Source organism: Maylandia zebra, linkage group LG15 (assembly GCF_041146795.1).
Source record: "Maylandia zebra isolate NMK-2024a linkage group LG15, Mzebra_GT3a, whole genome shotgun sequence".
Taxonomy (NCBI): Eukaryota; Metazoa; Chordata; class Actinopteri; order Cichliformes; family Cichlidae; genus Maylandia; species Maylandia zebra.
The window spans coordinates 14191353-14207534 of NC_135181.1; the positions used below are offsets into that span (position 1 = coordinate 14191353).

A 16182-nucleotide genomic window follows, 5' to 3' on the forward strand; every position below is an offset into this window, starting at 1 on the left:
TCCATTCAGGTATTTCAAGGTTTCATTTTAATTTTATTCTATAAGTGAAATTACTCATTATAATCACTTTCACTATGTATTTTTTCCCTGGATGTCCAAGTGCCACCCTAGAGATCCCTGCAGATGCACTGCACTTCTGATGACTGGTTAGGCCCATTAGAGTCCTATCTACCATGTGCATGTCATAAAGCACCTAATGCTTTGAGACGTGCTTTAATATATGCTGATAACAAACTTTAAGCAGGAGCACACTAGCAGCAGGCGATATAGGTTCACATGCTTGAGTCATCTATGAGGCAAAGGTGAGCGTATGTGAAGGCGTTCGCATACTTGCAGTACATCATAGTGCCACAATTGTGTTATAAGCTATATTTTGAATCGTATGAACGTTCATGCAGTCATAAGTTTGAAACAAAGAAATAATACTCAGAAAAACTTTATTAATCCCAAAGGAAATTCTGTAAAATCAAAACTGAAACCTTTCTCGGTTTGAACTGATTGCCTCTTAGAATAATGGCACACAGCGTTGAAATGAAAGTCAATAAAATCCTGATACTACCAAATGTTTTTGTGACCTGAGCTTTGAATGCAACATACAAACAAAGTTATTGATCCATGAGGATTAGTACTTACACAACACTGATGATGGTTATTAAAAATGTTAGCTAGCAAGAGTATATTAATGTTGTAATAAAATAGAATGATATATGATAACACATAAACATTAGTATTATCCTAGTACCACAAAATCTATGTTGTACTGCACTATATTACTTACTAACACATAAAGTAGTACAGCACTAAATAATAAATTATCTGCTAGATACAAATTGTCAGGGGGAAGGGGGGGGGGGGGTGTTTTTTGTTTTTTTAACAATAAGCATTAGCATTAGCATTCTATATTAATGACCTCAGGATGATCTCAAACCAGAAATAATAAAACAACAGTCATTTAGAATAATCACTGGCCACCCCCACCCAGTGCTGACAGACAGTCTTTTTACCTTTGACCTGCCACAAGGACTGCTCAGACTTTGGAACCAGGGCAACACATTTGCAAGTCCCTGCAATCACATACAGTATGTCTTGAAAGCTATAAAAGCCAAAAGGCGAAAGCACAAGAATTAGTCTTCAGAGAAAGAGGGGGACTCTTCTTACCTTAAGGCTTCCAGGAGCTCAACCCATGATGTTGGGTTACAAGCTCTGCCTTGTGCTGTTTCTGGGCACATGCACACTAGCCCGTGAGTACAATATTTTTTTCCATTTAAAGGCAGTGGATTTTTAAAACTTAGACCTGTATGTGAATTAAATCTGTTTGTTTAAAAATATGTAACGAATGCTTTTTTTTAGCTTTGTGAAAAGTTGGCAACTTGCTCTGAAATGGAACACATATTTTACAAATTTGAGACGATGATATTTGATACTGTTTATGTCTCTTACGTTTTTAAAATGGAGCAAAACAAATGTGTAGCTATTTAATTAGACTTCGACATGTAAAAATTTACAGTAAATATTGTTAGTTTGTGTTAAGTGTTAAGCAAGGCACTGACAAATAAAATTACTATGTTTTTTTTATTAGTAGTATTTATTACTGTATTTAACATGTAGCTTAAACATTCACCAAACAAAAATCCCCGGTTTCCCCTCGGGTTGGAGACTCAAATTCCTTAGGGCTTGCATAAGACAGCGTATTTGGCATAAAATCTGCCAAATCAAATGCGCAGAGACTCACGCTTGGAATAAGAGAGCGGCCAAATGTGGCATAATTACTGTATTCAATCATTTGCAATTGTGTTGTTGCACTGTAATGGCAGCTTGTGCGTTTGTTTGGGGTTTTTTTGTTTTTCAGAGCAAGATGTTGGAAGTGTTGAGGAACCATCTCCAGCCTGCTTTTGTGAGTGTCTTTGTTGTCATTGTTTAAAAGTAAATATTTTACAATGTGTAATTTAATATTATAAAACGGGAAAATCAAAATGGGAAGCTTGAAATATTTAATTTCCATTATACCTAGAACGTATATAGAGAACTACGCATTAAATATTTGGCTTCAGTTCCATAAGTCCTGGATGTAAAACTTTGGTTTGAGTGGAGCTAGCCTTGAAGTTTTTATTTTAGTTTAGCATTTGATAAACTGGCTGTTGTTGTTCTAACTATTGCTGTAAATGCTTTAAATACTTTTCAGTGGCCAAAAGATACAGGCACTTCAGAAGATTTGTGTATGACTACGAAGCTGAGACCTTTAACACTGTGAATGGAGCTACAGACAATAAAAGCGGCCCCAAAGTCTCCTGCACAGTAAGTCTTCGAGCTTAGATCATTGCTGAGGAAAAATAACAGCAATCTCATGACCCTGAATGTAAAACAAGAAGTCCAAACAAACTGTTTATTCTGCTGCACAGGTTGAGGTTGATGTGCCCCAGACCTGTAGCTTCATCCTCCGCACAACAGACTGCTCTCTGAGCGAGGTTGTTGGCGTTGACGATGAGGGGAATCCACTGTATCGTCCTGCTGCTGGAGCTGAGGCTTTCAAAGCTGCCATGGAGAAGTGAGTCATCTTGTTTGTAGGAAAGATTTATGTATTTTGTTAATTGCTCTCAGAAATTAGGATCCAGGGTAACTGAGGAAATCAAAGAGTGACCTGAATGGCAGGCTGTAAATGATGATCTGTCCACGTCAACAGAAACACTCTAAAGATCACAGTTGAAGGACAGACAGATGTCAGGCTGTACCCTGAGGACAATGAGCCCGTCAACATCCTCAACATCAAGAGAGGAATTGTCTCAGCTCTCATGGTGCCTGTGATGGAAGAGGAGAAGAACAATGAAATGGTAGCTCCCCTCACTTGTTTATTACTTGATTTTTTCTTTTTTGGGAAAATTTTCATAGCTTCATAGTTGGCAATTAAATCACACCAAGTAGAGCCTGATTCAGTTTGTTGTTTAGTCATGCATAGATAAGTTGCACAAGGTGCAGATAAGCTGGCCCAGTCAAAGGAGATAAATACACTGTTGTAACAGCATGTTCCAACAATGACAATTTTCAGCAACAGGTCAAAGTCCTAGATAACTTTATCTTGTTATTGACAAGCGCTGCTCTCATAATGGAGGTAATCTTTAAGAATGATTGATTACCTGATTTAAGAGATAAGTTAAAGGAAGGAATGCACGTCCATAGGTCCAGTTCTTACAGCTTGAATATTGAATTGTTTTGAACATCCTAATCATTTCCAGCCCACCGTGCACGGAGTGTGCTCCACCGACTTCACCGTCAACAACAAACAGGACATTGCTACTGATGTGACAGTCAGCAGGGATCTGTCCAGATGTGACTGGTTCACTGCCCGCAGACAGGACACCAGTCCCCTGGCTCTCGTCTCTGGGATGGTAAGAGTTCAACAAAAATCTGACACTGCCATCACAAACTCAGGCCAAGAGTCAAAATATCAGCACTCAATCATCAGGAAAAAAATATGGTCTGATTGCATTATTAAATGAACCCAAGCTATATTTCCATAGTATAAAACCACAAAGCAAACATCCATCCCTTTTTTCTTCCAACGTCAAGCCACAAAGTACATCTACATTTCCCAGCATTCTACATTCTCCAAACTTCTGACAAAACATTAATTTTTATTTATTTATTTATTTATTGCCTGTCAGAAATACGGCCTGTCCAAGCTGATCAGGAGCACTCAGAGCTGTAACTACAGGTTTGACAACCAGAAGAAACACATGACCAGTGGAACCTGCACAGAGAAACACATCTTCCTGCCCTTGTCCCATGAGTAAGTTTTATTTTGACTTTTTGTATATTTTTCATGAATAATTTTGTGAATTCTCTTTGAAATCTAATGCACATTTGGGGATTTCTCTCTTCTGAAAAAAGAAACCAATATGGAATTTCTGCTATGGTGAAGCAGACTGTGACTCTGAGAGCGACTGCCAAGATCAATGACAGAATCTTTGATCACAGTGAGTGCTTCTGTTGTGTGAAAACAAATTTAGTAAAAAATAGGGGGGAAAAAACAATATAAATATTTTACGTGTGTCTCTAACATCCAGATTCTAATAGATTTTCCACTGCTTGTGATTTATTTCTGTACAGATGAGGACAATGTCAGGTACTTGCCCATGGATGTTGTTGACGACAAATCCCCAGTGCAAACCATGGATGCTGTCGCTGCCACGATGCAGAAGCTGAACTCTCTGTCAGAGACCAACGAGGGCGAGAAGCGCGCCGGCCTTTTCCGCCAGCTGGTGTCAGAGTTTCGTGGCCTGAAGGGGGACACCCTGAACTCGGCTATTGTTGAGATGACAGACATTTCACCCTCTCTGACGTGGCAAGCTCTGGCTCAGTGTGGTACACCAGAATGCACTAGCGCCATGCTCAAGCTTCTCAGGACCTTTCATGAAGATGCTGTTGAGGTTGATGCTGTTGTCTACGCCCTGGGGCTGCTGCCCAACCCTTCACAGCAGATGGTGAAAGACTTGTTGGCAATGGCTCAGTACAAGCAGAGCAAACCCATCATGTATGCTTTGAGCAATGCAGCCAGGAAGTAAGTGAACATAAATATATGACATTCTGAAGGACGCTCTCCTCGATGCAGTAACACTGAATTGTGGTACCTGTTGTAAATTAATACATAATCCCTAATGTCTGTCTTTTCCTCTAGACTGTATAAATCTGAGGGAGTCACTCCAGAGATCACAGCTGTCTACAACTATATTGCTTCTCTTCTGGGTGCAGACTGCGCTGGTGACAAAGACCTGACTTTCCTGACTTTAAGGGTAGGTAACAAGACGTGAATAAGACTACATTTTCATTCAAGAAACTTTATTATATCAAGACAATACAGAGGGGAAAAAACACATGATCCCACATTTCCTGAGGACAAAGATAGAAAAGTTTTAAAGGGAACATTTAATTGCATGATTTATGATTTGCTTTCATATTCTGTCCAGGTTGTTGGCAACATGGGAGACGCAATGGAGGCCACCGATCCTGCTATTAAGACCACCCTGCTCAAGTGCATGAGACAGCCCGCAACCACTTTGTCCGTGCAGCTGGCCGCCATCCAGGCTTTCAGGCGCATGTCTGTGACAGATGAGGTAACTAACCACATTCCTCTTCTACATGAGGAGTCTCCTTGCTTCCCGGTTTTATAGTGGAGACAAACTGCAGCTACAAAGACCATTAAGTCACTGTTTTTTCAAATTGTTTTCCTGTCCAGATTCGTGCCAACCTCCAGAGGGTCAGCCAGTATCCCAAGGGCGCTGTGCAGAAACGTCTGGCAGCTTATCTGATACTGATGAGAAACCCCGAGGACAGCGACATTGAGGTGGTGAAGAAGCTGCTTAACCAAGAGCAGAACGAGCAGATCAGGGCTTTTGTGTCCTCCCACATCTACAACATCATTTCCTCAACTGATTCAGAGACCAAAAAGTAAGAATGAAGCATTTTTCAGCTTAATGTGTTGTTCTATACTAATATAGCGCCGATTTGGGCACCCATCTATTTACACTCAGCTAATAGTTTTACTTTTAATCTTCACTCCAGGCTTGGGGAGAAAATAATGGATGCCCTGCAGGACACAGAAGTTTCTACACACAGCGACTACACCACAAAATCTCGCAACTATGAGCTGGGAATGGCACATGAGAGCATGGCGGCCAAAATTCAAGGCAATGTCATTTTCGATCCCAGCAGCACGTTGCCAAGAGAAGTCTTGCTGGAAACTACCCTGAATGCTTTTGGTTACAGCATGGATATTTGGGAGGTATGTACAGTGCTTCTCACGCACAATTATTTATGCCATTTTTACACCTTTAACGCTGAACTTTATTCATGGGGATTCATTTTATTTGATGGGACCTAACCCCAACAACTCCTGGTTCATTTTTGTATTCATATTATTAAATTCTTTTTGGCAGGTTGGCATGGAAGGAAAAGGCTTTGAGCCAACCATTGAGGCTCTGTTTGGCAAGAATGGATTCTTCCCTGACACAGTGTCCAAGGCTCTGTACTGGGCTGAAGAACAGATGTCACCAAAGATCAAGGAAGTTCTGGAGAAATGGGTTGCTCCACTGAAAATAGAGGGGCAAAAGGTATATCACTCGCATAACTGTTTCTGTTAAACACTCTTATTCTTAATAAACGTATCATTGTCACTCACACCAACGTATCTAACATATTGGTCCCTTTTTCTTAAGGCTCCTGAAAACCTTGCAACAGAAATTGTCCGCAACCTCAACAAGCTGGTAAAAGACCTGCAGAACCGAGAGTCCCCAGAGGCCATGGCCTACCTGAGGCTAATGGGAGCTGAGCTTGGCTACATCAAGAGCAATGAACTGAAGTCTATTGCTGAAAATGCAATGATGTATGCAAACATTTTCATGAGGATAGTACCTACAAAGGTAGTGTTCTGCAGTCATTAATATAGTGTCTATATAGATTTATTTTTATTTGCAGCTGAAAAACTCTATTTGTTAACTGTATTTCTCCCTGTCAGGTCATGTCTAACCTGATTTCAAGCACTCGCAATGAGATTTTTGCCCATTACATCTTCATGGACAACAAATTCATGATGTCAACAGCATCTGGCTTGCCTCTGACATTTGCTCTGTCTGGCACCTTTGCTCCTGGTGCAAAAGGAGGTCTTCGCATGACTCCAAACATGGTAAGGTTTCCATCTACTGTATTTAACCTGTGTTTAGCACCATACTAAAACAGCAATTGTTATTACAATGTTGCTGTTTTAATTGTTTGTTTCTGTGACATGTACGTAGAATTCTCAGTCATATTAATCCTGACTGTTGGTCATTTTTTCCCCACACACTTCAATTTTTCTGTGATCCCCTTTGTTTCCAGGAGCTGGTGTTCATGCCCGCAATTGGAATTGAGTTCATGACTCAGATGGGAATCCATGTGCCTGAATTTGTTGTCTCTTCAGTTGAGATGCACACCAACATGTACCATGAGAGCTCTTTCAATGCCAAGATCACCATGGAGCAAAACCAGGTCAAACTTTCCATCCCTGCTCCACAGGGCACCATGAAATTCTTAAGAATCAGGTAAAAAAAAATCTGATAACTTACTTTGTGTAATACAAGTAAATGGTATTAATTGATATTGATTATTCAATCAATATCATATAAATATTAATTATAAAGAACACTACCAACAGGGAGCGTATTGCATTTCATATATTCTGTGTTTTTAATAATGTTGTTAGAAGTTGTAAAGTAATTTTGCTGTTCTTTGTTTGAAATAGCAACAAAGTTATGATTGTGGGTGCTGGACACGCTACAGTAATCCCACACAGACTAGCCGACTCCAGCTGCAGCCCTCTCTTCTCTGGAGTCAAATACTGCACAAAAACACTTCATGGTGACGCTCCTGGCAAAACGGCTGCTCCTTACTTCCCTCTGAACGGAGAGACTGAGTAAGATGTCCTTTAAAAAGTCAGGTTTTGCTTTGTTTCTTTGTTAAATAAGAAATGGAAATGCCTTAAATATGATCATGTAACATATTTCCATTTAATGCTAAATATTGTTTAGTATATTGTGGTACAGTTGAAAAGAAGATGGTTAAATACAGATAAGAATAGGTCAAGATGAAAAGATTTTAGCTCATCTCAGATGGTGGTTTTAGCTGGATATATGCACATGAGATTATAGATTTTATTGCTGCACAGTACCAAATTGCATTAGAAGAAATAAAAATGTACTAAAGACTTTATTTTTACCCAAGGTTTGCTCTGGACATTGAGCCTACTAAAGAGGTCTCTGAGTACACAGCCAGTATCACCTATGGCGAAGAAAAGGACGGACGCCACAAGGTTAATTCTGTGAAGATGACCCTGAGAGCCGAAGGTATGAATATTGCTTTTTTTTAATCAAGAATTTTATTACATGTGCTGCCTCTTTCTTTTCTTTTTCTTTTTTTGAGTTATACAGATAAGTGATTAACCTTTTTCTGACTCTGTGACGTCAGGTGCTCAGCCTACTGAGGCTACAGTCACCATGACATACAACAGGAACAGAAATGTCTTCAGCACTCAGATCAACATACCTGACTTTGATGTTGAGGCGGGCGTCAAGCTCGGCATGACAGATAGCAATGCCGGAGGCAAATCTATTACCCTCGAGATCTCCAACAAGAACGTGCCTCAACTCACTCTGACTGGCCGTGCCAAGTGAGTAAACCCAGCAAAATATTTTCCTAAACTGTTCTGTTACTTTACTATAATTCCACTGACCTCATTGCAGAAATTAACTGCTTTTTTTATTATTAATTATAGGCTTCAGGCTATGACTGATGGCATGCTGCAGCTTCAGCTGTTAGTCCCCTCACTCAGGACAGATGCCACAGTCACTGCTACCATGAGCAAAGCCGACGGACTCACCATGGAGATCAGAAGTGATGTCAAGCTCCCAGAGATCTCCTCCATTCAGGCAGTCACCTTCAAATATGGTAATTTTGCTCAAGAAGAGTGGCAATGGAGCTCAAAGAATGGTCATGTCAGGCACAGTTTAAATCACTGTCTTTTTACTGTCACAGGCGAAGAGCAGGCTGAGGTTCAGCTGATGTCCAACATGAATGCTGAAACAAAAGTCCCAGTGCATTACACTAAGGTCGTCCAGGCCTGGCTGAGGAAGACTGCAGAGGATGTTATGGACCAGCGGGTTATCGAGACTGATATGAAACTACGACACATCCTCAACAAAGGAATTGAGGTAAAAAGAATTTTATACTAACTGAATGTTTATTTCGTAGTTTTTAGTCTGTCCAGACTGAATCATAAGAAATATGATGTGTTTTAATCAGGCCAGCAATATCTGGATGGACAAAGTCTCAGCTGATTGTCCCTATATGGCGAGACTGAGGAACAGCTTAGCTATGATGGAAATGCCATCTGTGCCTGAAAACCTGTTCATGAACCTGTAAGTGAAGCAAAAACATTAACTAGTATCTTCACAATTGTTATTATAATAAAAAAAAAAACTTTCAAACCTTATACTGAATAAATACAACATTTTAACAAGTTCCCTACTCTCACCATTTCAACAGTGAAAGCACACTGATATACCAGTTAAACCAGGACCGTCTGACTATCACCATCCCAGTTCCTTTTGGGGGCAAATCATCTGAGGAGCTGAGGATACCTCAAATGGTCACCACTCCACACATTTCCATGCCGAAGTTGGGCATAGATTTTGCCTCACGAGGAATCCAAATCCCAACTTTTAACATCCCATCTGACTATGATCTCACCCTGCCTCTGATGGGCATGGTGGAAATGGCTGCCAAGGTCGACACCAACTATTATAAGTGGGAGGCAACAGCGTCTGCTGGTAACAACACTGCAGAGTCTCCTAACTATGTGGCCAAATTCAACATTGTGGCTGACAGTCCAATCAAATTCCTCTCATTTTCAGCTGAGGGTAATTCTTTATTCTTTATTCTTATAAACTATACATTTGTTATTGAACAGTGCAGAAAAAACATAGACGCTGAGACGAATTGTTAATTTTTTTTATTTGTCTGTTCTAAAGGAGCAACCAAAATCACTGACACAGAAGTGGAAACTATGGAATTCACTCTTGATGGTTCCCTGAAACACATGCTGATCACCACAGGTTTTAATGTTCAGGAAACCATTGCAGTCACAGACAGTTTGATGTCAACTGGCCGCTACAACGTGCATGCTGTTGCCCCTGTGGGTCTGGACACCTCCCTGACTATTACTACCCAGATGACCCTTGACTCTAAAAAGTTTTTTGGAAATGTTAACACAAATGGAAGTGTCACTGTTGGACCCATGACCGCTTCCACCACCTATCTCTACACCTTCTCGGTCGACCCAGCGAAGAAAGAAGCAATAATGCAGAGTTCACTGAATGTGAAGTCTGAAGACCTGAAGCTTGAAAACAAGATGAAGGCATCATATGCAGAGGAAGAGCTTCTGTTTGACTCTAACACTAAAGTGAACAGCGACCCCATTGTGCACAACACCAAAATTAACCTTAGGTACAAGGATCTCAAGTTTACCATCCAGTCCAGCTCTGAGACACAGGCTGACGAGAGGATGCTTCGGAGCCAGATAGATTTTGCTGCCTCTAGAGGACAGGCCAGTCTCAGAATAGAGAATCTAGCCGATGATACAAGCAACCGTATCTACTCACTGCTTACCGGTTCCCTTAATCCCTCTGGCATGGAGGTCAACACTGAGGCCTCCATGAACATCTTTTCAAGCATCGCCTCTCACAAGGCCGCCTTTTCCCTGAACACCAATGGCCTGACCACCAGCTGTACAACAACCGCCCAGCACAGTCCATTCACATTTGAGAATATTTTCCATGGTACAGTTGACACTTCAAGTGCCACCATGTCTCTCACAACAAAAGGAGGCATTAAAGAAAACAAAGCAGAGCTCACCATTGGAGGCAAGATTGCAACCACAGAAGTCTACTTTAACAGCAACTTTGAGGCTAACCTCTTTGATATTAACAGCAGGAACAGAGTGAACTTCAGAGTGAATGAAGATGGCTTGACTCTCTCTAACAACATGGTTGGATCTTTCAAGGAGATGAGGACTGAAAACACAAATGCACTGTCTCTTACACTGAGATCTTTTACCCTGCAGTCCAAGACTGACAACTTGCTTGACAGCAGCAACTCTTACAAGCATGACATCACAGTCAACATGGGCCGTTCTGCTGCCTCAGTTATTGTGAAAAATGACCTGAAGATAATGGAGGTTAGCTTCGTGAATGATGCCCAGTTCAAGGCAGAGCCCTACGACCTGGAGCTGACTGGAACAGTGATGGGAGCTTTCTCAGAGGAAGAGCTCAGACACACCTATGAAATCAAGTTTATTGACATGGTCCTGTCTGCAAAGTATAACACCAACGGTAAACTCCTGGGAACTCAAATGACGCATACCACTGATATCGAGGTTGCTGGCCTGACCATGAAGTTCAACAATGTGGCTAACTTCAACTCCCCATCTCTTCATCTGGACAGCAAAGTTGCAACTGTGGCTGCACCCTTCACCCTGAACATTGATTCCATTTTCAATTCAAATGGTGCAGTGAATCTGTATGGAAAGCAGAGTGGCGAATTATACAGCAAATTCCTCCTGAGAGCACAACCCATGTTTTTCACACAGTCATTTGAGTACAGAGCTTCAACCACACATGAACTAGAAGGCAGACCAACCATTACAACAAATATGGACAACAAGTTCAGCAGCATGCTGAACCTCCAAGAGCAAAGTGTCGCACTGAAGGTGACATCTAAAGTAAATGAGCACGCCTTTGAACAGGAAATGAGTGCCTACAACAATGCAGAAAGAATGGGTGTTGAAATGGCAGGAGCAGTCTCCACTCTCCTCTTCAGTGAGTCCAGTCAAAATTATGCCATCTCTGGATTTGTGAAATATGACAAGAGCAGTGACAGTCACTCTCTCCAGATCCCATTTATTGAGCATCTGCCTGCATTCATTGAAAAGATGAAGAGCACAGTGGTGGTACTGATGGACAACAGCATTGAGATGCTAAAAGACATCAACAACAGGTATGAGATCAGTGCCAAGTTCCAGCTCAAGGTGGCAGAACTAAAGGAGGCCATTAACAACTTTGACTTCAACCTGTTTGTCCAAGACCTGAGAAAATTCATCAGCTCAATGGAAAACTACATCACCAACCTGACACCCAAGCTCCCAACTGAAAAAGTTATGAACATACTGAAATCTATCAAAGACACCATAATGGTTTGGATGAAGAAACATGACATTGAAAACAAGTTCCAAGTGATTTATACCAAAATTGAAGAGATTCTCTCCAGCTTTGAAGTTGAAAAAACGATTGGAGCCTTCATGGATGAGATTGTTAAAATGATGAAGCAGTATCAGGTCAGAGAAAAGATTCAGCGTGCATTTGATGCTCTCAGGTCAATTGACATTCAGCCTGTGATGAAAAACATAATGGTACCTGTTCAGGAGCTGTTGAATGAGCTATATGCCTTTGACTTCAAACAGCTAATTGATGACATGAGTGACTATTTCATCAGAATGATCCAGAAAGTAAGGTCCTTTGATTATGACACCCTCACCATGGAGCTGAAAGAGAAAGTGGCAGAAATGAGCAAGATCCCCTGTTTTGGAAAACTTTATGGAGAGTTCAGAGTTATTTCACCTCATTATAAACTCACAACCACTGCTGACCTGGAGAACACCACAACAATTTCTGATACACCAGAGTTCAAAATGAACCTCATCTCAAAGACTACATCTACTTTGCGAATCCTTGACTTCGCTGTGGAAGCCAGTGCACATTTATCTGTGCCCAAGATGAGTCATGTGTCCATCTCTGAGCTCATCAAGGTTGATCAGTCGTCTTTTGAACTTGACCACAAGGGTCAAATGACCTTCTATGGTCTGACAGCTGAAGCTTCTGCTGATACTATTGCAGCAGCAAAAACTGAGCTCTACTCTGCAACCCTTGTTAACAATGCAGTCTTCAACATGGAAAATGGAATTTCAACCACCGTAGTCACTACGTACGTACATGGCATCAACATGCCTGCCCTTAACATCTTTAGTGAAATGGAGATTAAAGAAAATGTAGTTTTCCTGCTTAAAGATGGCTCCATCCAACTGACCTTTAACAATGTGGCCAGAGAAAAATATGCAATTCGGGACTTCTCAGATGAGGCACGCCACAAGAGCGACTTGTCAGTGGTCATGGATTTCCATAAAGCCAAAGTGAGTTTCACTGGAACAACAGACAGCAACTTTGTGAAAACGAATCAGAATGTTGGTGCTGAAATATGCATTTTCAGCCACGTAGTTGTTGATGCCAAGGCTGAGACTGAAACACCTTTCATTAAAAACAGCGTTGCAGAACTCAAGTTCGAGGCAAAGGTTGAAGACATGAAAATTGATTTCTCTGCCTCTCACAGTGCACAGCTGGTTGGTCAGGTTGAAGGAACTCTCTCAAACTCAGCCCTTGCTCTGGTCACACCTAATGAGCTTAAGCTTGATACCAAGAACACAGCAAATACCAAAATTGCCCTTCCATTAAAGCTGTCTGGAAAGATAGATCTCCAGAATGACATTGCTTTCACCGTGAACACCGAAGTGCAGCAGGCTAGTTGGACAGGTCTGGCTAGATTCAACCAGTACAAATACTCCCATTACTTTGCTGTGGACAACAGAGAAACAGAAATTAACCTGTATTCCCAAATCAAAGGAGATGCCAATCTTGATGTATTGAAGCAGCCTATCACCATTCCTGAAATTACCTTGCCATTTGTTGACATGAAGACACCAAAAGTGGAGGACTACTCACTGTGGGAAGACACTGGTCTGGGCAATCTACTAATCACAACAGAGCAAACATTTGATATGAGCTCCAAGCTGAAGTACACTAAGAACCATGAGTTGATCGCCATTAACATCAATATGGATCCAGTCATCAATGCGTTTAACACCAATTTCAAGACACTGCACAAGAAAATGATGAATGGCAAGGATAAGGCTGCTGCCATACTCGCTACATCATATGACAAAGCAAAGGAAGAGTATGAAAAATATAGCACTGAGTTGCCTAAAACTATTATTGTCCCTGCCTATAAGGTTCCCATGATGAACATTGAGACATCAACATTCACAATTCCCCTGCCTGACTTCACCCTCATCACAATGCCCACTCTGCGTGTGCCCTCTGCCCTGCGCAAGGTAACTCTTCCAAAAATCACCCTGCCCAAAATTCAGAGCATCAAGATCCCAGTTATGGGTGATATGACCTATGAGATCTCCATGAAGACACCAATGATCACTCTCAAGACTAACGCAAGCATCCTAAAGCAGGACAGCATCGCCATCAAACTAGATGCTTCTTCAACATCTGAATTTGAGATCCTGAATGGAATGATTGAGGGCAACACCAATGTGAACGTGATGGGTGGATTTAAAATGGCCTCTCTCCTCAATGTGAAACATTCAATGCTAGAGGGACATCATGACAGCACCATCTTCTTAACTACTGAAAATGTAGCTATCGCCATCACAAACACCGCAAAGGTCAACATTCTTGACCTGACCATGGAAATCTATGAGGAGATTACTGGAAATCCAGAAGAAGGCCTTATTGTCTCAGTTTCCAATCCATCTGCAGGACTCATTGCAGTTCAGATGCAGGCTAAGCGACCGGCACAAGTGAAAGCAAGACTCTATGGTCGTTACCCGGTAAGATGATAGTCTACTATCGATGCACTTTCTAATAAAAGCTGATTTTTTTCCAACCTAAATGATGTATTATTTAAATAATTAACTTATTGGTTTTTATGTGTCCTGTTTAGTCTGAGCCATCCACAGACATTGATATCTTGGGTCTGAAGATGTCTGTGATCAACTCTGAGAAGCTGAACCTTCAAACAACCTGGAATATGGAAATACCATACGAGATGATGCTCGGAGCGAAGAAACAGGTGCCTGCGGTCATGGAAATAGTGTCTGAATCTGCTGTCATAACATACAAGGCGGTCAACAAACAAGTTAGAAGACTCGAAGGTTCCTTTGCACAGGCTAAAAAGCAGGGTAATGTGATGTTCAAGAGGGCTATTAACAGTCTTGAATCAGTAAAATCTTGCAAGATTGTGACCACTGTCACAGATAATACTGTTTTAATCCTCAAAAACTACCAGAAGAAAGTTGAAAAGTTCCTTGATGCTGTTGTTAAATTTCTGAGAGCGACTAGGTTCCAGATTCCTGGCTATAAAGAGAAGCTGTCTGGGCTTGAGGTCTATCAGAAATGTACTGCTTTTGTTGCTGATGTATCTGAAGAAGCAATCCATAAGATTCCAGAGTACCTTTCTTCCATGTTTGCAACGGCACTTGATTATTTCCAAGCCACTGAATTCACCTTCCCAGGTTCTAATCGCATCGTCAGTGGAAAGGAAATTCTTGACGATATGTTGGTAGCTTTAAAGAAAATCCAGGACCAAGTGGTTGTTACTGTGAGAAAATTTAGAGATATCCGGCTGGAGGACATTGTAAAGAAATTATCAGCAATCATGCAGTTTACCATCCAACAGAGTGAGAAGCTTCTCCAAACTCTGAAATCCCAGAATCTGGAGACACTTTCTGACTTTGTGAGTACTGCATACAACGATGCCATGAACTCTCCTGTTATGGCTGGCGTTATCAAGCCGGTTGAAGAGGTCTGCAGAGTTGTAATGGAATATCTAAAAGCTGTGACTGCTAAACTCCAAAATATTTTGGCTGACATATCTAGTAAACAACTCACAGCTGACATCCAGTCCTGGATTAATTCAATGGTGAAAGGCATTAATACTCTGCACAACAATGCCATTACATCCCTGAAGGAAAAAAGCAAAAATGTTGAAAAATATGTTAGAGTAAGTGACCAAAAAGTAGAGGTTGACATCCCTTTGCCATTTGTTGCCAAATTCAACTAAGCAACCATAGCTAACAATGATATAGGATATAGTGTCTGTATTGACTTTCTGTGTTTTGTAACCAACGGTGTAATAGTGAATCTATTTTCATAACAGCAAACCAAACTGAGCAATAAAAATTATGCCTGTATAATGTTTGTTCCTTTGTTTATTATTTCACAACAGACGCCCAGTGCTCCCTTTGTGTCTTGTACTATTTAAAACAAAAGCCCTGTCTGGGTATCAATAAATACAGTTTGTACTGCATTCATGTCTGTGCATTCTTTACATAAAGTTTACCTTGACTGGTTAAAAAGATTGGAAGCTAATGGACTATAAATATTTCTTCATGTAGTTTTATGTTTTCCTGTACAGATTTAAAACAATAAAAAGCTTACTCCCTAAAGATCACAGCAATACACCCTTGCTAGTAATTTTTATCCTCTGGTCTAATTTTAGATCGGACACAAATAGTTTCTGTGATACACACACACACACACACACACACACACACACACACACACACACACACACACACACACACACACACACACACATTTCTTATAATAAAACAATCACAATATAGAAACAGAGTCATTTTGACCAGGGTTATAACAATAGTTAGAAGTCAAGTCTCAAAATGTACTGCCCCTTTGGAATAATAGGATTATTTTGTCTGGGGACAGCTACAGGCTATGTGTCATCATGAGAAGTGGTGAA

The 16182-nt window shown here is 40.9% G+C and overlaps 1 protein-coding gene across 1 annotated transcript in view; it reads left to right on the forward strand.

Moving 5' to 3' along the window:
• Positions 1–1029: 1029 nt before the first annotated feature.
• pum2 (pumilio RNA-binding family member 2) overlaps positions 1030–16182 on the forward strand; it is a 39989-nt gene continuing 24836 nt past the window's right edge. Inside the window, 26 exon segments of the mRNA XM_004568744.5 lie at positions 1030–1241; positions 1850–1894; positions 2183–2295; positions 2400–2545; positions 2681–2828; positions 3231–3383; positions 3660–3784; positions 3886–3971; positions 4105–4555; positions 4673–4787; positions 4962–5108; positions 5231–5442; positions 5557–5776; positions 5931–6104; positions 6210–6413; positions 6509–6676; positions 6868–7070; positions 7271–7441; positions 7750–7871; positions 7993–8194; positions 8300–8472; positions 8560–8735; positions 8827–8942; positions 9070–9443; positions 9555–14251; positions 14365–15482. Of these exon segments, the coding sequence (XP_004568801.2) occupies positions 1184–1241; positions 1850–1894; positions 2183–2295; positions 2400–2545; positions 2681–2828; positions 3231–3383; positions 3660–3784; positions 3886–3971; positions 4105–4555; positions 4673–4787; positions 4962–5108; positions 5231–5442; positions 5557–5776; positions 5931–6104; positions 6210–6413; positions 6509–6676; positions 6868–7070; positions 7271–7441; positions 7750–7871; positions 7993–8194; positions 8300–8472; positions 8560–8735; positions 8827–8942; positions 9070–9443; positions 9555–14251; positions 14365–15482 (9917 nt within the window). The 5' untranslated portion in view covers positions 1030–1183.